General features: G+C 38.5%; 1 protein-coding gene across 6 annotated transcripts in view; it reads left to right on the top strand.

The window, feature by feature from the left end:
• Positions 1–13,067, top strand: part of NALCN (sodium leak channel, non-selective) — a 237,961-nt gene that overhangs the window by 205,086 nt on the left and 19,808 nt on the right. For all 6 annotated transcript variants that reach the window (XM_050332057.1, XM_050332055.1, XM_050332053.1 and 3 more), the window contains 10 exons: positions 1,013–1,104; positions 1,265–1,387; positions 3,746–3,802; positions 4,183–4,303; positions 4,405–4,536; positions 6,459–6,626; positions 7,782–7,886; positions 8,611–8,717; positions 10,641–10,761; positions 10,847–10,945. In XM_050332057.1, the coding sequence (XP_050188014.1) occupies positions 1,013–1,104; positions 1,265–1,387; positions 3,746–3,802; positions 4,183–4,303; positions 4,405–4,536; positions 6,459–6,626; positions 7,782–7,886; positions 8,611–8,717; positions 10,641–10,761; positions 10,847–10,945 (1,125 nt within the window). The remainder of the gene's footprint in view (positions 1–1,012; positions 1,105–1,264; positions 1,388–3,745; positions 3,803–4,182; positions 4,304–4,404; positions 4,537–6,458; positions 6,627–7,781; positions 7,887–8,610; positions 8,718–10,640; positions 10,762–10,846; positions 10,946–13,067) is intronic.

Below are 13,067 nucleotides of genomic sequence, written 5' to 3'. Positions count from 1 at the left end.
TCCAGGTTGAACAACCCCAGCTCCCTCAGCCTCTCCTCATAGGTCTTGTGCTCCAGACCCTTCACCAGCCTCATTGCCTTTTTCTGGACATGCTTCAGCACCTCATTTCCCTCCTAAACTAAGGGGCCCAGAACTTGACATAATACTTGAGGTGCAGCCTCACCAGCACTGGTAAAGGGGAAGAATCACTTCCCTGCTCCTGCTGGCCACACTGTTCCTGATACAGGATGCCATTGGCCTTCTTGGCCACCTGGGCACACTGCTGGCTCATGTTCAGCCTCCTGTCAATCAGTACCTATTTGCCTGGCTGCTCTCCAGCCACTCTGTCCCCAACCTGTAGTGCTCCATGGGGTTGTTGTGGCCAAAGTGTAGGACCCAGCACAAGGTCTTGTTGAACCTAAACTGTAGGTAACAAAGCGGATGTGACTTTGTTAGTGTCCAGTAGTAAGGATAACACCCAGCATTACCGCACCAGGAATGCTCCAAAGACTCTCATAATGCAGAATAGTAATACTGATTGTACCCTTCACTGGATGAGCTCAGACAGCATACCTCCCTCACTCTCCCTGTGCCTGCACTCAGCATTCACTGCCTGCGTGTTCTGCATACCTCGCAGTGTGGCAGCCATGCAGCAGGCTTGAGAAGCTGAAAGGGTGTCTAAAGCCTTTTCTTTTCCAGTCTTTGCCCTTAGTAACTTTGATGGTATTCATTCCAGTTCAGAGAGATTGGCTGAGCTTGCAGGACCTCTGTTTTGAAAGTTGAAAGTTAGATTGGATGGAACCTCGAGCATGAAATTAGAACTGAAATTAACCTTGATGAAAATGAGGAGCCTTATGTTGTAGATGGAAAATACTGTGCAATATGCTTGACTGAGTTGATGTGCAGTACAATTGGAAATAAAGACTTTTCATTTTAATAATTCTCATGTAAAATACCATATCTTGCTTTCATCTGAAACATTAAAAAACAACAACCCTCAGACCTTATTTAAAAGGAATCATTTTGCTTCTAGCACTCTAACACAGTGAGATACAGAAATGCACAGAGAGAAGACAGTGAGATAAAGATGATCCAAGAAAAAAAGGAACAAGCTGAAATGAAAAGGTATTTAACAATCAAAGTCTGAGTACACATTTTCTGTATTAACTATTCTCCGTATGAAGTAAAATGTATTGAGAGTCAGCATGAAAAAAAGAACAAAGTGTGAGGGATATTTTTGCCATATATAATGCGTAACACTTAATGATTTACATTTTTTCAAAAGGAAAGTCCAGGAGGAGGAACTGCGAGAGAATCACCCATATTTTGATAAACCCCTTTTCATAGTTGGTCGTGAGCACAGATTCAGGAATTTCTGCCGAGTGGTGGTACGAGCTCGCTTTAATGCGTAAGTTCATTTCATATCAACATTGGTTCCAACAGGGGTTTACCTTCATATCCTCAGAAATCAAGTTCTAACTTTTCTTTTACAAGGAAAACTGCATATAGTGTGGTCACCAGACAAGCTAGCAGTCAGTTTTCTGTAGTGTAGTCTTGCTGTTGGAAGAAAGGAAGCAATAAAATGCTGTGTAAGAGCAGATGTGTTTGAGCGGTCTGTGATGTTGAGATGGGACAAAACTGTGGGGAAACCATAGGTGTGAACTGAGAGGAAAGGTGAATGTTTCCCAGTTTTAGACCTTGGGGAATCAGCTTACTATTCCCTTCCTATTCCTCATCATAAGGCGGGAAGTTTTTATACACCAGCAGTTACTCATAGAACAGGAAAAGGTGAAGAGAAATGCATCACACCTATACTCACCCGAAGACTCCATAGCCCATAATTAGAGATCCAGAATGGGATGGGGAGATCCAGAATAGAATGGGATGTGTGTGTGAGCATAGCGGATAGAGATCTATGTACAAGCAGCTTGATATAAAATAATCTTACAACTTTTCTTTTAAACCTCTATCTGTGACTGGCATCCTAATTTTTGAGGGTTAATGCATGTCACCTTGCAAACAGACAGTGTAAGACACAAGATAGCTCAAGACTATAAGCTTGGCCATTGGAAGGACTGGTTTCAGTACCTGCTTTACCATTGATTTTCTCTGTGCCCTTCAATAAATTGGTTAGCATGGCAGGAAGTTTAGGTATTCAGTTTTAAAAATACCTATGTTAGTGTTCTGCCATGTATGTAGAGGCATGTCCTTGAGTTATGTCCCCACTTTTTTATGCAACTGCTAACTTGATTGTGGTACACTGGTCCATGAAGCACTGCAAATTAACACAGAAAAGAAAGCCCCACATAAACAGTCATTCCAATCCACTTCTCAAAAACTCGTCAGTGCCTCTTAGCATTATGGACTGCCAGATGGTAAAGGATATTTACATTAAAACAGTTTAAAGAAAATGTTTGCAATTATTAGAATAAACTGATTTTCTTAAACAGTACTTTTTTTTTCATTTCTTTAAATCCTACCTGCTTTATTCATTGTCCTACATAGCTTGCCAAGTAAGATATTTTAAATATCTGTTTCAAACTGGTAGGATACATATTTTCTTCTAGTAAAAAAGGCTGAGGAATGCTACTATTTAAAATATGGAGAAAAGGAGTGAACTTAAGAAGAAGCAAAAGTCAGTATGTTCAGTGAGAAGGCACCTGTGTACTGACAGGTGTAAGTGGGTGAACCTGGCCTCTAGAAGATGATTCTTGTATGCCTTGTGCTTTCCTGTAATTCATAACCATGAAATCTCTCTGTTAGTAATTCCTCAAGTCTATTCAGTCCATTTTTCACTTTAAGCTCATCAAGTAAGTGATGGCAATTTCATGTCCCAATGGCTAGAACCCTCCAATGGAATATAGGATATGTCAGTGCAGGTCCTGTCTTGGCATGATTTGCTACAAAATTTGAAAAATAAGTAAAAGTGCCTATAATCACTGTCCTATCACTTAGATAGTATTCTGGTAGCTTCTCTGCTGCAGTAATTCTGTTCTTCAAGTAAAAGCTTCAAGTAAAATCAGTAAATAATCACCTAGGTATGTGTATATTACTTATAAAGTGGTTCTCACTCTTTCTGACTGCCTAATACGTGCTTGGACATAGTAGGTGGAGCACAGCAATTACATAGGAAAATTCAGATATGGAGAATCTAAAAATATGAATCAGAAAAAGATTGAAGAAGTAATAAAAGGAATAGGTCATGCGGAAGGATTTGTGTGTGTGTGTGTGTGTGTGTTAACTGAGGATATCATAGAATCACAAAATCATAAGGAGTGGTTTAAGTTGGAAGGGGCCTTAAAGATCACCTAATGCCACTCCCTCTGCCATGGACAGGGGTAGCTTTCTCTAGGACAGGTTGCTCAGAGCCCCATCAACCCATGGTCCAAGAAGTTTTGAAGTTAAAGAACTCCTGAGGAAATACCTTGGTACATAAAATTCAGTAGCAGTTCAGCTGCCTCATTCCCAAGCAAAATACAAAATTAAGTCCTTGTTTGCAAAAGCAAGACCCAAAAAACTAGCGGTTCAAGGAATCATTAGAGGAATTACAGGTAAGCAATGAGTTAAAGTGATACCAGCTGTGTTGGTAATATGACTGAAATTGCATAAAATTAAATGAAACTTATTCAGACATTTAAAATGAAGATGAGATAAAATGGAGCCCTGATTTTGGACAGAAATTACTTTGAGGTGATGGATGCATGGTATAATTATAATGTTAAGTAAAATAAAATGTAAATTACTCTATCTTTTCTTCTTTTTATAGTTCTAAAACAGATCCTGTTACTGGAGCTGTGAAAAATACCAAATACCATCAACTTTAGTAAGCACTGCAAAAGTAACTTTGCTTGGTGACATAAACCTGCAGCATAAGTGTGTGAGCACACACGTGCATGTATGTGTGTATATGTGCATGCACATGTATATTTCTTTTTGGTTTTTTTCCCAAAAAGTTTTTTCTTTCCATGGAGTTGATTGGGGAGGAGGATGAATAGGAAGTGCATTTTTTAATCAGACTTTTCTTCTTCACTTGCATGCAACTTCTCTGGTTTTACTACACATTTCTGAAATATTGAAATCTTTGGCACTCCTGAGCTTAATTTATTTTTCATAGGAAAGCACTTAACTGTGCTGTAGGCATGGCACAAGTACACAGCACTCCAGGCATTTCTGTAATGGAATTTCCTTATGTGTTGTTTGCAGTGACTTGCTGGGTTTGGTTACTTACCTGGACTGGGTCATGATCATTGTTACTATATGCTCCTGCATTTCCATGATGTTCGAATCCCCTTTTAGAAGAGTTATGCATGCTCCAACGCTCCAGGTACTGCCACCGAATCATTTTACAATTAACGAAGCACAGTCACCTTGGTTCTCTCCACTGCCTGTTCCTAAATTATGACTGTTTTCTGCTTTGCTTTTCAGATTGCTGAATATGTTTTTGTAATATTCATGAGCATTGAGCTTAATCTGAAGATTATGGCAGATGGCTTGTTTTTTACACCAACAGCTGTCATTAGGGACTTTGGAGGCGTTATGGACATATTTATATATCTTGTAAGTTTTTATGTTTATGGGAGGTTTTCATAGCATCCTTAATTTTGATATCTTTGGTTATTTAAATGTTTAGCAGTATGAAAAAGTTTGGCTCTGCACCCTGATGCAAATGCAGTAGCATAATTTGTGTTCAGACACTGCTGTTTTCATGTGCATTCCTGTCAGTTATGTGTACAAATACTTGTTTAGACCTCTAAAAATACACTGATGTGATAAGCACCTGGCAATTTAGTGTAGGGTCATTGTATGGTCCCTTTTAATTATTTATTTTTTAACATGCTTTAAGTATCAGATTGGATTTAATTTCAAAGCACTCTCAAGATCTCTGACTTCACTTCAGCATCCTTATGCAGGAGAATCTTTATTTTACCTGTTTCATAGATACTCTTTGCTTCTTCCACTCACCACAGTATTCCTGCCTTATAGAAGGTGTTTTAAAGCCTTTACTATCTGATGACAGGCACATCCTTGTTGCTGGTGTTGCTGTAGTAGAAAGCAAAACAACATCTTTCTCTATCCTAAACCTGTCAGTAGTGGGTCTCAGGAAAAAAAAATTACGCTACTGTTTCCTTTGTACCTGGGAAATTTCTTGCATTCCATTCAAATACAGGAGAAGGGTGTCCATTTCCCCTTCACATATGACAATAAACACCACAAAATGTGTCAAAACCAGTGCCCAGTATAATACAGTATGAAATAGTTTTATTTGTGGTTGGGCACTAGAACAGGCTCCTCAGGGAAGTGGTCAAAGCACAAAGCCTGAAGGAGTTCAAGAAGCATTTGTACGATACACTTGGGCTCATGGTGTGACTCTTGGGGATGGTCCTGTGCAAGGCTAAGGGCTGGACTCAATGACCCTTGTGGGTCCCTTCCAACTCGGCATATTCTGTTATTCTGTTATTTAGTAACTGAAGAAATTACTGAGAAAAATGTCTTTGATGGATTTAGATTAAATCTTTCAGAGATAAATCTGCCAGGCAGATGTGCTGCATAAAATTTGTCATGATCAATTTGTATCTAAGTTTCCATTGTTAGCATAAATAAAAATATGCGTACTTGTACAAAACTCCTACTGTAGTATGCATTAATTCCTGTGTGCATTAGTTTCTTCAAATCCCTCTGAATCCCTCTGCTTGTCTGAAGGAAAATCTGGGTGGTAAAGCTTGGATATTCCAAATGTGCCTGAGGTGTTCTTTAAAGAATATGAAATAAAGTCAGAAGCGCTAGCAAATCATTTTGTTTTGGTGGAGCAGCTGTCTTTTGTCACTGTTGTTTTAACAATTTGTATTATGTTTTAAATCATGTTGGTGATATCAGCTTGATCCTCTGTTTTTTGTGCCCTTACTTCATTGTAACCCTCTCATCTCTGTCCCCCTGTAATAACACTGGCTTTTAAAAAATAAGAATTAACAGACTTTAAATCAATAAATTGACAGTGTTTTCAAATACATAACGTTTGTGTGATGAGACTATGTGGTGACAAAACTGTAACAAAGTGGAAGGAAAAACTGTCAAGAAAACTGTTAACAGACTTCTAGGTGAGGATTTCTTAGATTCAGGATAGAATCTCTGAAATGAAAAGGAGGGAGAGAAATAATGCTGCCTGATCCAAGAATGTAGTTTGTGACCTTATTCTGAATCAGTCAAATTGATTTCTTCTTTTGGAACAGTTCCATCTGCTGAAAAGTATCAAGTAGATTCTGAGTCAAAGGGGAAGACAGAGACTGAAGCTGATGCTCGTTAGTTAGGACAATAAGCTAGGATGCAAGAGGTCCAAGTCCATTTTCTAATTTAGGTGCTTTTTTGCCTTATTATTTCCTTTAATTCTAAGGAAGAGAAGCATTCATTGATCTTCTGTGCTGTGCCTATGTCAAGTAAGGCATTGTATGCCTAATCCTTCTTTCCTGCCCTGTCATCTCCAGGTGAGTTTGATATTCCTGTGCTGGATGCCACAGAATGTCCCTGCCAAATCTGGAGCTCAGCTCTTAATGGTACTCCGCTGCCTCCGACCTCTTCGAATTTTCAAACTGGTCCCTCAGATGAGAAAAGTGGTGCGAGAGCTGTTTAGTGGCTTTAAGGAAATTTTTTTGGTATGTGCCAATTATTTTTTTTTATTCTTGTTAAAATATATGAAGGAGTAATAAGATAACATTTTGCTATAACATGTATGTTTTCTATTCTTTTCAGCATTGTTGTCTGTTTACTTTCCATTGTGGCTATTACTGGAGATGACCGTAGAACAGGTTAAAAATGGGGAATATAAGTAACTCATATTTATACTGAATAAAGCTGCTTTAATAATTCGTTTATAAATTATATTAATTCAGCATACGTTTCACCGGTTACATAGGAGGACTACTGAAAAAAAAATCTACCCCTTCTTTACAGTTCAAGTTGGGCAAGGAAGATAGGAAGTAGCGTGTGGCAGCTCTGCAAGAACAAAAGTAAACCTGGTTTCTGAGCTGAAGGTGTCTACCTCCAAGTTTTTTGAGAGGCAATCAGAGACAATACAGCTGTTTATCACAGATCTGGATCTCATTGTTATGTTATTACTATGATCATAATTATGCACTTATAGTAATAATAACAGTAATGGAGTCTGTGATTACTTGATCAGAAGAACCTAATCTATTGTCTTGAGGCCCTATGTGATATTTGTCAGCCTAAACAGATACTTTATTCCTTAACAGGATGCTGTATTAGGTCATGTTGATGTAAAAGGCTAAGCTACAAAACATTTGCAGACAGTAATAGAACAAGGACAAAAAGTATAAAGCTAGTTAATATTTCATTGATACAGTAGTCTGTTAAAGATATTTACATCATAATTTACTCATGCATATCTTTATTGTAGCTATCCTGGATAAATATCTAACAATGTCTTACTCGGATTAATTAGTAAAGCCTGATTCAGAAAAACAGAAGGAGCGCATATTTAAGTACTTGAAAAGTTCTCTTTAAAGTGAATGGTAATTCTTATGCATACAGAATTTAGCAAGGTGGTACACAGTGCAAGAAAGCTTTGATCCTTATCTGCTATTTTTAGATCCTGTGCTAATAATAAGACTAATACTAATGCAGCACCTGGTTACTGCATCAGAACCTAAAGTAACATACCTGTCATGAAAGCCATATCTCCAGGTTTATGCCACAAAACTATCCTACCTGCAGTTCACCAAAGGAGCTGACCCCCTTTTTCAAGTCCATAGCAGTAGAGCTTAACACATCTAACTTCATCTTTACAGGTTTCTATTCTTTTGCTGACTTTAATGCTTGTTTTTGCAAGCTTTGGAGTGCAGCTATTTGCTGGAAAACTGGCTAAATGCAATGATCCTCACATCATCTCTAGGGTAAGAACTGCTTTTCTGCTTCAAAATATTGGTATGTTGTACAATTTCTGCCTGCCAGGGAAAGCGAGTGAGGAAATCAGAGCTGTTGTATGAGAAATGGAGATCTTGGGCACTTTCTAGTTCAGAAGCAGAATGATGGAGGGAGAGGTGTAAAAAGGATTATGCAAATGAGGGTAAGGATGTGTTTGCAGTAAAAAAGTAAAGCAGGTCCAAATACTGGGGACTGTCTTAAAAAAAGCTGTCAAATTAACGCCATTATTATCTGCAAAGGACTGGATGGCACATGGAAGTAACCATGGAAAATTGCACCTTTGCATTCCTAGGTCCACCACTAAGAAACAGGTTAGACTCCTAGAGGTTCAGAGCACTGGGAATGCTATGTGGATTCCATGGAGAAAGTTATCCGTGTTTCTTACTCTATTTGGAGAAATATCATCATCACCTGAAGAGACCAATGGTCTTTAGGAAAGAGGTGAAAGGCTGCATAATCTTGCAAATTGAAAAGCACAGTCAGTCCTGGGAGAAAAAGAGTATTTTGAATCCTTACTAAGATGCATTTTTCATTTAAATAAAGGTTCATGACTGTTAATCACAGACCTATAAATAACATTTCATTTATCTTTACATTGCTTTCCCATCATGGGAAATGTCCTGTTTATGATGGCATGTTGGCATCTCTCACAGGCATTTGTTTAATCTCAGGCTTTGGTTTATTTCACTATAGGAAGATTGTCATGGCATCTTCAGAATAAATGTAAGTGTTTCAAAAAATCTCAATTTAAAGTTAAGACCTGGAGAGAAAAAGCCTGGATTTTGGGTGCCACGAGTCTGGTGAGTTGGTACACATTGGCCTTTTCTTCTTCCAAAATGCAGCTGTTGATGTAGAAAAATGGCTCAAATCTCATGCTATCAAACTACCAGTGGAGGGGTTTTATTGTAATTTAAATGATATTAAGGGTAAAAATTATTTAGTAAAAAGTCATATATATGAAACTTTTCTGGACTTAACCTTAACTTCATAAACCAGAAAGGTAAAAAATCCATGTAGGTACTAAACCTATATATGAATTAGATTTGATTTGGTTATTATTATTACAATGGGAGTTACTTTCTCGAAGAAGGTTTATCCCTTAATTTTGAGAGCTATACAGCAACAACAGAACCTAAGAATAAACAGGAAAAGATGGAAGAAAAAGAAATCAACCTTTCTACAGCTACCCATAAAAACGAATGAGCAAGTCATGTCTAAAACCAGACTTTCTCTTCTATGGCCATCAACTGTGCCAGCTAGCAGCTTCTTTCTTTTTCCAATACAGGGAAAATCTATGTGGTCTATCTATGGCAGAAATGCAGTAGAAATTATTTAAAAGCTAACATATGTTTTTGATTAGTGTTCTGATAAAGTCCCTTTAATATTTCCCAACACCTGAACAGGCAAAACACCCTCTTTTTAATTTTTTATATTTTTTACTTGCTTGGCATTTTGCAAAATCATCTTAACAGCCACAATTATTTTAATTGGCCATGTGTGTGGATAAAGAATGTACTAGCAGTGGTGGTTTCAGAGCCACCCTACACTAATGAAATAATATGCTGTGATTTGAGCAGTCAGTGAAACTCTGACATCTGCAGAAGTCTTTGTTTCTGTATGCTTCAGACAAATTCTTCCTCGAGTAAGCAAATTCAGTCCTGTTCAGCTTGATCCAGAAATAAGCAAAAGCTGCCTTAATCAGCATAACTGTAAACTTTGGGGAATGTTGCAGAAAAATGTTTTACTGCAAGGACACTTATACCACCTGTTGGCTGAGTCACGCCAGATTTTCAAGAGCCAGATGTCAGTATAAGGACTGCATTAAAATGAAGTATCTGCATCTGAGAGCTCTCTTTTCACTGAACGGTTGGATTTAAGAGGCATCAAACACTTAGTAACTCTTCTGGAATACAACTATTTACCTTATAGACTGTTGAAAAGTCATTGTACTCCTTGGATTATCTGTCTTGGATTGTAGAAACAGAGCACTGTGCTAACCTGACCCAAAGAGGGTAGTTTTAACATTGAGCTTCATTCTTTTGAATCTCAACTGATAATAAAGATCAGAGCATATGGTATAGGTAAGCCAAGAAGATATGATGTCTTCTCAGTAAGTTTTGCTTTAGACTGTCAGTTCCTGATTGTAATGTAACAGGGAACAATGTTCTTTAAACAATCTTGCTGACTTCGGAGTCCAAATTTTCTATGTGTGTTAGAGAATAATCTCCTACAGGTAAATTTATTTTAGAATCTGGCCAATGCCATCAGATCTATTTTTTCATGAATGCTCTATTTTTCTAATTTCAATGGCAAAACCACTAAAATGCAGCAACGTACTGTCATAGAATGGTTTGGGTTGGAAGGGACTTTAAAGATCCTCTAGTTCCAACCCCCTTACCATGGACAGGAACAGTTTCCACTACTCCAGGTTGCTTAAAGCCCTATTCAGCCTGAACCTTGAACACATTTTAAGCTTTATTACTGGGAATCAGATTCTGAGTAAGAAAATAAACCATACGTAGGGATCTAAATTATTATGCTTTAAATATTTATTGCTGTTGCTACTGTTTTCTTATTCTTGGTACGGAACTTTGATATATTCCAGAAGCTTTCACACACACACACCTTTGCAGGGTATTTAAATGTTAGACTATGAAGAATCAAGGTATCAAATAAAACAACTTTTTTGCTGAAGTTATGCCTATTTGTGTACTGCATTTCAGGGCAAATCCTCGGAATTTTAATTTTGACAATGTGGGCAATGCAATGCTGGCACTATTCGAAGTTCTTTCATTAAAAGGCTGGGTGGAAGTCAGAGATGTTATTATTCATCGAGTTGGGCCGGTAAGGAAACACGTCAAAGCCTTTGAATTCTACAACACCTAAAGTTGATTTGTCTTAACTATTAATCTTATTTTTGTCTATTCAGATCCATGGAATCTACATTCATGTTTTTGTATTTCTTGGCTGCATGATTGGACTGACCCTTTTTGTTGGAGTTGTCATCGCTAATTTTAATGAAAACAAGGTACTGAGTGAGGTGGCTTATTTTGAGTGAGGCATTTTATTGAGTAGAACTGACTCTGTAAGAAACCTGAAACTGATACTACACTCTCTACATTACCTGGTAAGGCTGCCTGTAAGACTGGCTCACCAGTCTTGCATTCTGCAAGACTACAAGTCTTCAGATACACCTGATCCATATTTGCTACAAAACTGAAACCCAGTGATAGCAATCCATCACACACTCTATCAAAACTGTCTGAGTTTATTTACAGTGCAGCCATGCTGCTAGATGGAGACTGAACCTAAAGCACGATGTATTTACAGATGCTGCTGGTTTAGTTTGATGTAGGCATACATGTGGTGGCAGATAAAAAGATGCGTTATACTCGTATGTGTTGCAGCTTAGAGGTCTCATTAGAGCCCTCCCATTGCAGTATGTCATATCCAGAGTAAAGCTGTGTGACTTTTTCCTGGCAGAGTACATTGTAAAAATAATTGTCCATCACTTAAACAAAAAGGCATCTAGTTTTCTAGAGAAGTTCATATGAGCTTTTTGGATTACCCTGAGAAATAGAAAAACCTGTCCCCAGGGGAAATATTGCAGAGCAGCTCATGTCTACACTTGTTAAACGTAGAATACTCTGGATGGATTTGCTGCATGCACACTGCACAACGCTTAATCTGAGGGGGTTTTCTGAGCCTCTTGTGGTGCCCTTGAGGCACTGAGATATTAATATTAATTTTTTTGATCTTTTGGTTCAAAGTCACAAAAATAATGAGATAAGATATTTTTATCACTCATGGCACTGGAGAGAAATGATGATTGCACGCTCTGGGGTGTGGAGGTGTGCAACAACCCAGTGTGCTAATGCTGGAGACTGGTTGCTGGCTATGGCCCTAACTGGCAGTTTCTGAGCAGCAAAGCAACTTGGCACCATTATTTCTAGATTTTACAGTAGTCCACTCTTTTTTGCCACCTTTTGTCTTGTTTGCAGTGAAGGCTCTCCAAGAATATAAACCAGACATGCTCATTGAGGTGAATGAGTTTGTTTTAATTTAAGTATTTATAAATAGTACGATTTGGGCCTGACACAAGCAGTCAGCATCCTTACATCTATCACTTTTTCTGGATTGTGTTGGAAGGCACCTCTTCCCAGGGTGCTGTCTGGGAACACGGTTCCATAAAGAGATTATGTCCGCTAAGAGGGAGGAATCCTGACCTTATCAGTTGCACAGCCAGCCTCAGTTCAAGCATCTAAACAAGCCAATTCCCAGGTGAGCCCCAAAGATCACCCCAGTCCTCACCCAGCTCAATGCAGCTCCTTTCTAACAGGGAGAGCAGCCAAGTATCTGGGAGACAGCCTTTTGACATTTACCTTGAAAAGGTCTCCCTTGTTTTTGTAACTCTAGAATCTTTCCATGAAATTTTACAGTTCTCTGAAGTGATAAGGGACTCACTTTGCTTTGAAGGTCATTTTAGATAACATTGAATTCCGTTTGGAGTTTGCTTGTTTCTTCCTGTGTTATGAGAACACTCACACACATTACCAGCTACCACCACCCCACCCTAAGGGTGTGTCTCCACCTCTCTTTGTGCTTCATCCCTGGAGCTCTTGTAGATTCATAGCATACTATTATTTTATTTCAATTACACCCCAAGCAGAAGAGCTGTGGAGAGCAGCAGTGGTCTCCTGGAGGGCTTGTTCCCTGAGAAACTGTAGCAGCACTGACGAGCCACAGGATTTTCTGCTGCAAAGTCCAGACAAAATCGACCAGTCTTTAAAACAGTGCTTCCTGGCAAATGATGTTCAGTCAAATGGAAGACCTCCTGCAGTGTTTCATTGCCCACACTGGGCTGCTGCTACAAAGAACAACTGTGCCTGCTGAGTTGAGTTCCGGAAACTCACAGCTGATGCATCCAGAAATCCTCTTGAGTAACAGCTGATACTTCAGACTCCTTTACCCAAACAGTGTGTTATTTAAGGAAAGTTGCATATGTAACTTTATTTCAGGCATCAAAGAGAATGTTGTTTTCATGTTACAGTGTTGAATGTTTTAGCTGTTAAATGACAAAAGCTTTATACGCTTCTCTTTGTTTATTAAGGGGACAGCTGTTAAATGACAAAAGCTTTATACGCTTCTCT

This window comes from Myiozetetes cayanensis, unplaced genomic scaffold (assembly GCF_022539395.1).
Source record: "Myiozetetes cayanensis isolate MyiCay16 unplaced genomic scaffold, myiCay2020 scf5-8, whole genome shotgun sequence".
Classification (NCBI taxonomy): domain Eukaryota; kingdom Metazoa; phylum Chordata; class Aves; order Passeriformes; family Tyrannidae; genus Myiozetetes; species Myiozetetes cayanensis.
The sequence above is the reverse complement of the archived record's forward strand: the minus strand, read 5'-3'. Positions and strand labels throughout refer to the sequence as shown.